Below are 8,720 nucleotides of genomic sequence, written 5' to 3'. Positions count from 1 at the left end.
GCTAGTTTGCTTAGTTAATTTCTATTTCTATTTTGTTTCATTTTAGATCGAAACACCAGCTTTGGTTACATTCTCTGGTTTCCAACTCTGGCTACACCTGAGAATTACCTAGGATAGTTTGAGACGCTTTAGACTTCCCAGATTTCATCCTCCCAAATTCTGATTCAGTTGGTCTGGGGTGGTGCCACAGCACTGGTACTTTTGAGAAGCACCCCAAGGGCTTCTCATGTGTAGGCAGGGGTGAGAACTATTGCCAGAGTGTTACTTATTTGGGAACAGGTTTGCTAGGGGACCAATGCAGAAGATCGAGTTTCTAGTTTACGTTAGTGTGTGGCTCACCTGAGTGTTAAATGAGGCGAGATAAATAGGTACCTTTGTCTTCTGTGAATAAGGGTTCTCTGCCAAGGCTTGGAGCGCCCGTACAACTTGGTCATTGAGTTAAAGTTCATCCCAGCTTTGCTCTTGTCCTGGCAGGAGTCTTCCTTTGCTTCCATTCTTCTCCAGCCAGCGTCTGCCCTTTTCAGGTACCACCCAGCCTCTTAGGTCATCTCCTAGGGCCTGTGGTTTAAATTGGCTGAACTACTCTCCTTTTGGATTTGTTTTCTCACTCCAGAGATTTCCAGGACGCTCTCCTTGGACTCCCTGGCCTTGAGCTCTGTATCCTGCTCCCTTCCTTTCCCTCACTGCCAGGGGCTCTGCTGTTTGCCTTCTTTCCTTGACCCTGCTGGGCTCTCCCTGAAGGTCCCCAGAGCCTGTGCTGAGCAGGGCAGGCATTTTCCACTTCTGGCTCCTCTCCCCAGTGTGAGCTTTATCAGCCACAGACTCTTCTCCTTCCTCCAGGTCACTGCTGCCCCTCACTAAGCTAGCGGACAGACTGGCCTCGGGCCTTTTGTTTCAACTAGGAAAATGTTAACTATGCCAATGATTGCATTACTGTGAACACAGGCAGCACAGAGTAGGTGAACTGGCCCAAGCCAGCCAGGGGCCTGAGAGGCAAACCTTCCCAAAGCTGTTCTGGCAGCCTCTCAGACTGTGTGTTTGTACGTTCTTGTGTGTAGGTCAGCACAAAACCATGGAGAAATCTGTACTCTGGTCTGATTGTGTTACTAGGTAAACAGCCCTGGTAAGTTCATGTTCAGGGATGGATGCACATAGTGGTGTCTTAGGGATTTAAAGACAGCAGGGCAGCCAGGAAAGGACTATAGAAATAGGAGTGGCAAGTAGGATCAGTGGCTTCGAGGCCCAGGTCTGCTCTTGATTGTATGATCTTTGGCAAGTCCAGACCTCTTTGGGCTTCTGGTTTTGGGGGATCGGGTCACAATACAGCTTCAGACTCAGTAAGCAAGACCTGAGATTCCACATTTCCACCATACTCCTAGATCTTGCCCCTGCTACTTGGTCTATGGAGCAGTAAGTTTCTTGATGCACAATCTTGGTAGGTGACCTCTAAGATCTTTAGCCTCCTTCTCTCTCATCCTTACCAGCCATTCTGATTCTCAGAACATGGAGCCTTCAATGTGGGCCTTTAAGGCTGCCTATTCTCTATATGTCCTTCCCACCCCCCACCCCCCTTGTAGGCCTGGTCTTCCCACACTGCTGTGTGGAAATTCTCCTCCCTCAGGGCTCAGACATTTCAGAGCAGATGCTTCCCCCTTCCTCCCTTTGGCTGACCTTGTTTCCCAGCACAGTTTCTATTCCTGGGTGTGTTTCCACAAACACCTGGCTAGATAATGGGGGACAGCCTGCATCCCACCCAAACCAATGGCATTTATGTACAGCATTGAAGGATGTCTACTGAACTCAGCAGATCAACTTCCATGTGGGAAGTTGGAAAGTAATACATCAAATAAGCAAGCCAACTATATGCCGCCTCAAAATATTCTTCATGACTCATCCTTTCTCCTGTTGTTTTAGATCCTCTCCCATTAGGTGGTGGATCTTTGGGGAATAGCCATTCTTTAAATAAAAGTTACTCAAAAGATAATTTAAAAAAGATAAACCTTTTGATTTCAATACAGCTTAACTATATTTTTAGCATAACCTTTATATTGGAGATTTAATTCAGTAAGATTTTGTGGGGCTTTAACCCGATGCAGTTTTGGGATCCTTAAGAGGAAGCATTCAAAATTATGAATACAAAATGCTTGTAGGCCTTCTGGGTGGGTTCTGTGTGGGGGACAGGGCCAGCAATGTGGTGGCTCAGTATTTCTGAATGAATGAATTGAAAGGAGGAACTTGCCCCTCCTCCCAGTTCTGGAACGCTGGGTACCACAAGGTGGCAGTATGGCATCACATGTGGAAAGCAGATGGCTGCACGTGATTTGTTTGGAGACTCTTAACAATGTTTGCACCTACACTAGCAATTGCATCCTGTACTCTGCAATGGCTTGTCTCCGTGTAATTTTTGTTTTGGAGAGACAATCTGATTTCGTTCCCCCCAACTTTCAAGGATTACAGGAACCTGCAACGTAGGTTAAGAAACTGTAATGGTGACATCATTTGCGCCTTAAACTTTCTTACACGCTTCCCCCCCTTGTTTTATGGTACTTCCAAACTGCATTTATTATAAAGCAAAAAGAAAGTGTTTCACATTGCTTTTCCCACAAGTAATTGTAATGAGCTTTGGCTTTACTAATGGATTTAACCATATTAGACTTTATTCATATTGATCTTCTAGCCACACAGTAACCAAATCCCCTCCCCAGTCCCCTACCTTCTGTGTTTGACAAAATTTAAAAACACTAACACTTGTTCCATATAGTTAATTAAGAACACACCTGTATAGCACAAAGGGGAGTATTCAGGCAAGGGACCCGTTCATTTGTCTAATGCGAATTGCCAAATTGAGACTCTTCCTGCCAAAATCAATTTTGTGTCTATCTACCATTTGGATGTTGGTAAATTTGCAACTCAAGTTTTAGTTTTGAAGGCAAAGAACCAGCACTTGTGTTTTAGTATCAGTCTCTAAAAACAGATTTTAGTGATTACAGGTGCAGGTCTTCTTACTAAGAGTTGTCCTTAGAATAGTAGGGACTTTATGCTTGTTTAATAAACCTGTTTATATTGAGCACATTTACAGCCATCTTGTAAAAGCTATCAAATACGGCAATTTACAAGGATATATTGAAAGGTTAATCAAGGAAAAAAAGCTTCAAAGTTGGACATTTCCCACCATGCCACATAGTTGAAAATGTGTCAATAATGAGAATACTGCTACATTAGAAAACCAGTATGCTAAATAGTGGCTTTTAAACTATGTCCCCATTCCATACATGTGGTAAATAGTACGGCAAGTGCCTTCAAACTTACACTTTACAACTGAGTATGTGAAGTTTATGGCTAGTTAACGTCCACTGCAGTACCTGAGGCCACCTCACGGGTTAGACGCAGGATAATAATTTTTTAATAAATAAAACTGCGGGGAGGTGAAGAGTTTACAATGCCTCTGACTTTAAGAAATATAATCAGCATGTTAGCTAACGTAGGTGTTCTTATTGCATATCTAATTTTAAAAATCCAATTAACACCAAGAATGACTCTGGAAAGGATTTGCAAAATATTTCTACCAAAAAACTCTTCTTAAAAGCCTCTCACACAAGAAAGATCAGCCAAGGAAGTAGTTTCCGTCCTATTAATTAAAAAAAAATTTTTAAACAATAAATATTCCTATTATGACAAGTAAAGAGAACAAACATTTTAGCAGGATGCAGAGAACACGTCCCCTCCCACCCTGCAATGTTTGATGCCCCCCATCATTAGCAGCAGAGCTGCCCATTTCTTATCTTGACTGACAGCTTAATAAGGGACCTGGGGCTATCTTTTCAGTATGAACACACAACCTTACCAATTACTTTTAAATTATTGCTAATCTGTCAGAAAATAACAAGCGTGGGGAATAAAAATATCTGAAAAAGTGAAATGTCTGAAGAAGCTTTAACTTCCGGTGCTTTAAAAGGCTCAGTTCAGAAAACTTGCCAGAATTTAGTCAATAGAATTTAGGCAGAGGGTTTTTTTTTCTTTCTTTCTTTTTTTTTTTAAGAAAAACTTGTAGTTTATAATAGTTCATTGGTTCAATTAGGGGCAAAAAAGAAGGGAGTTTTGTAATGCAATTGTCCAGCAAAGGAAAACGCTTTAAATTGGGGGATTATGTGCACAGACCACCTGTAGGGCATTCAGAGCCCTTTTCTATAATGCTTCAACCCATGCCTAGCTGCCTGCAGGCTGGCTAACAATGCCGGGAAAAGCTGTTTAAAAGGCTGAGCGCACTTGTGCCTCTGGTCTTCACTAACTGTTACAAGTCTTCCTCTCCCTCGCTCTCTCTCCTTTTTAAAGTAAAAGTCCCACATCCCTTTAATGGAAGAACTTTAAGGCTCCGCGGTGGCCAATTGGTCTGCACCAAGAGGAGCCAGGCAGCAGGGAAAGAAACTTCAGACTATACAGCACATTTGGAGAGGAGAAAAGATCAAAGTTTTTCAAACTCAAAAGACCAAGTTCCCTACAGATTAACCCTATTCATTTAGCTCCTCTTAAAGGAATGATGTGCTGGGCCACTGGGCAGACAGGTAAAAAGTTCAACAATTGCCAAAGCATTCTTCTGCTAATTCAACAGCCTTCTGCTCAAATAAATTAGCTTAGTCTTGACAGAGGAACAATAGCTTTTTCTCTAGGAAAAGAAGCACATTTGATATACACAAGCCTGGAAGGTTATTAAGATGTTAACCCGTTAGTCTAATCCATTAAAGAGCGCCTGCTCCACTACCAGATAGTCAAGTGACTTACACCGTAAAGTGTGATCTATGGTTTAAAACATTAACCTCTACACTTCAACACTGTTCAGTCCCTGAAAACCCAGGTGCTTTCAGAATCAGGGACACTGAGAAATAAATGTGGGGTTTTGAAGCCTTTCGTGGTATTGTACAAGATAAATAACAAGGCCTGAGTGCAATTGTTGCCTTGCAAAAGTTCCATCTACATACACTAAGGTGAGTGTTGTTATCCATGGATGAGAAAAGGGCTACCACGAAAAACACCATCTTTTGGGAAGGTGCAAAAACTCAATTTTGATTTCAGTTCAACAATGATATTTACTTTGCTAACAACTTAAGAACTAGAGTTTAACAGGTCATTTTCTCCATGCCTAAGGTCAGTGTACAGAATGAGAAACCAGAAAATGTCCATTTTTTCAACGCGTCCTTAGCAAGCACTTTAAAGGTAACAGCTTAGGAGAGGCAGGGGGAAAGGGCGATGCTTAAATCATTTATCAAAAGTCATTTTATTGACAAAATAGAATACTTATATTTGTTCTTACAGGGTGGCCTCTAAACTTTTTACAAAAAATGTACAGACAGTATATCTTTGGATATGTACATATTTTACACATTTTTACAATTTAACAAATAATTATATAAATACATCCTCTAATGTAAGAAACCCGTATTTACTTGGGGTGTATAATTAAGACATTTCTTGTTTGTTTATTTAAGGCATTTGCCTGGTCATTAAGAATACCCAAACCGTGCAATTCCATTAGGTCCCGGTCATCCCTCCTCTAGGATATGTTAGGAGTAAGAGTTTACGTAGGAGAGTCGAGGGAGAAAACTAGGTCCCTCAGGTGAAATCTGTAGACCTGGCTTCAAGCTCAGCAAATGGCAACCAGCGAGGGCTCCAAACCTTGCGTTCTGAAACGCAGCAGAGTCCACCCTCTTCTGCCAACAGAGATTAACGCCTGGCGGGAGGAGCTCCTCGCATATCAATGGAGGAAAGGGGGCTGGGTCTGGGAGCCTTCAATGCCAGGTACTTTGTTCTAAGCGAGTCATTTAAGTCCCAGCTAATGGATACCATTAAGAGTTCATTATCATGCTAATAGCAATCAACACGGTGAAGGGGTGGGAACCTCAGCCCGTCGAGTGTCCCTTCGCCGCACTTGGTTTCCTCGCCCCCTTCCCGGTTCCTTCCGGGTGCCCCCTCCCCTCCCCTCAGACCTGGGACAATGGCATCTGCTTTGGATAAGACACGGAGCTGGCCGTGCCAGATCGCCACGTCAGGCCGGTACTGACGTCGCTGTAGAGGGATCCCGCCCCACCGCCCGGGCCCCCGCCCCCTCCGGACCCCACGCCCCCACCACCCCCGGGTCCCCCGGCGCCCCCTGCGGCCGCGGCGCCCGCGCCCCCGCCCCCAGTGGCGCCCTTGCTGGCCCAGCAGCAGCGGGTGCACAGGGCACGCCACGACTCGAGCGTCTTGCCGGACCAGACCCACACGCCCGAGGTGATGCCCACCACGAGGCACATGAAGTACTTGAGCATGAAGACGGCGTAGTCCGGCCGGCGCGCCTGGTCTGGCTGCAGGTCCCGTAGGCACGGACAGTTGTGCGTGGCCTCCCAGCGCGGGCGGTTGTGCTGCTCATAGAAGAGGCAGGCGACCACGACGGCGGCGGGCACGGTGTAGAGCACGGTGAAGAGACCCAGGCGGATCATGAGCTTCTCCAGTTTGTGCGTCTTGGTGGGGCCGCCCTGCTGTTTGATAACCGAGCGGATGCGGAAGAGCGACACGAAGCCGGCCAGCAGGAACATGGTGCCAATGAAGAGGTAGATGACGAGCGGCGCCAGCACGAAGCCGCGCAGGTTGTCGAGGCTCTGGTTGCCCACGTAGCAGATGCCAGCCACCGGGTCGCCGTCCACGGAGCTGAGCGCCAGCACGGCGATAGACTTGACGCTGGGCACGAGCCACGCGGCCAGGTGGAAGTACTGCGAGTAGCCGGCGATGGCCTCGTTGCCCCATTTCATGCCCGCCGCCAGGAACCACGTGAGCGACAGGATCACCCACCAGATGGAGCTGGCCATGCCGAAGAAGTAGACGAGCAAGAAGACCACGGTGCACAGCGCCGGCCCCGTGGTCTCGTAGCGCACGTGCTGCTCCACAGCGCCTAGCTCCTCGTACTCGCCGCGCCCGCCCGGGCCGCCTGCTCCAGCGCCCGCCGCGCCCGCGCCCGCCGCTGCCGCCGCCGCCGCGCCGCCCGCGCCTGCCGTGCCGCCCGCGCCCGGCGCGCCGCCGCTGCACGCCACCTTCTCGTGGCCCGCCACCAGGCGTACCAGGTAGCCGACTGACACGAAGAGGTAGCAGGCCGAAAGAAAGATAATGGGCCGCTCGGGATACTTGAAGCGCTCCATGTCTATGAGGAAGGTGGAGACGGTGGCGAAGGTGGACACGAAGCACAGCACAGACCACAGGCCGATCCAGAAGACGGTGAACGCGCGTTCGTCCTGGCTGAAGAAGGGGTTGTGGCAGGGCAGCGCGCAGTTGGCGATCTGGCCGGTCTTGACGCGGTTGTAGAGCGGGTGCCGCTCGCTGGACACGCTAACCATGGGCGCGCGGCACTGGCAGCCCGGCTCGCAGGGCGCTGAGCCGCCGCCAGGGGGCCGCGCCTTCCCGCCGCCACCGCCGCCGCGCGTGGGGGGCGCCCCTGCGTCCCCGCCGCCACCGCCCCTGCCGCGGGACGGGGGCCTGGCCCCCGGCGGGCGGCCGTGGCCGCTGCCAGAGGGCGGCTGCTCACCCGGAGGCGGCGGCGGCAGGCGGCGCGGTGGACTCGGTGCGGCTGTGGTGAGGTCCGTGCGGTTGTAGTCCATGCACAGCGTGTCGGGGTTGCCCTGCTCCGGCAGCCGGTCGCAGCGCATGCGGTCGGGCCAGGCAAAGCCGTACTGGCGCATGAGGGGTGCGCAGCCGGCCTTGGCGCGCTCGCACACCGAGCGGCAAGGAGGCAGGGGCTTCTTGTAGTCCTCCAGGCAGATGGGCGTGTACATGCTGCACAGGAAGAACTTGAGGTCCGGCGAGCACTGAATCTCTACCAGCGGCCAGAACTGGTGCACCTCCAGGCCCGCCTCGTCCTGCGTGTCGTGGTTGAACTGGTTAGGCATGTATGTGTAGTTGTAGCCGATGCCCTTGCAAAGCGGCACGGTAATCTCTTGGCACGCCAGCTCCTTGGCCGAGGCAGCCGCCGCGCCGCTCGAGCGCTGCAATAGCGCCAAGGCGGCCAGCAACGAGGTCACTTCCAACAGGTAACTCCACTCCATGCTGCGCGCCTCGGCCCCGCGCCCTCGCCCTCCAGGCGGCGCGCGGAAGGGCGCCGGGGGATTCGGCGAGGGAGCCGGAGAAGGGGAAAGCGGGTGCCCTGTTGGTCTCCCTCCTGCCTCTCCCGGAAAGGGGGTCTGCAGATAACCTAGTCCCTTCTCGGGACGCGTCCGCCCAGCGGGGTCCTTAGCCTGGGCAGCGGCGGTGAGGGTTCTGCAGGCGTGCACCACAGTCCCCGAGAGTCTGCCCTGCTGACTGCCGGTCGAACTCAGCTCTCTCGCAGCACAGTGGCTGGTCCCCGGCTCATCGTCCCTCTCTCGCTCGCTTTCTCTCCCGCGCGCCCGGCCACTTCTCCACGCGGCGCCGGCGACGGCGCGGTGACTTTGCCGGGCACAGAGGGCGGCGGCACAGCAAGTTTCCTTTCGGGCCGCGGTGCGCAGTCAAGATGGCTGGGCCAGGCCGCTCCCCGCGCCGGGTCAGCCCCTGCAGCCCCCTTTCTGTCCCCGGGGACTCATGCTCGCCCCCAAAGCTGCGCAGTTCTGCCGCCGGAGTTCGGGACCCGCCTCCGCAGAGGCCGCCGCCCTCTTTCCCCGGCGTCGGTCCGTCTGTCCACCGCCGGGACTGACAGACTCCGCCTCCGGTAAAAGTCCGCTCCG

General features: G+C 51.1%; 1 protein-coding gene across 1 annotated transcript; it reads right to left on the bottom strand.

Annotated features, from left to right (window-relative positions):
* Positions 1–5,253: 5,253 nt before the first annotated feature.
* FZD8 (frizzled class receptor 8) lies at positions 5,254–8,497 on the bottom strand. The gene has a single exon (XM_057304706.1). The coding sequence runs from the start codon at positions 8,064–8,066 to the stop codon at positions 5,976–5,978; it is 2,091 nt and encodes a 696-aa protein (XP_057160689.1). The 5' UTR covers positions 8,067–8,497; the 3' UTR covers positions 5,254–5,975.
* Positions 8,498–8,720: the final 223 nt, after the last annotated feature.

The sequence above is a fragment of the Ursus arctos genome, unplaced genomic scaffold (assembly GCF_023065955.2).
Source record: "Ursus arctos isolate Adak ecotype North America unplaced genomic scaffold, UrsArc2.0 scaffold_30, whole genome shotgun sequence".
Taxonomy (NCBI): domain Eukaryota; kingdom Metazoa; phylum Chordata; class Mammalia; order Carnivora; family Ursidae; genus Ursus; species Ursus arctos.
The sequence above is the reverse complement of the archived record's forward strand: the minus strand, read 5'-3'. Positions and strand labels throughout refer to the sequence as shown.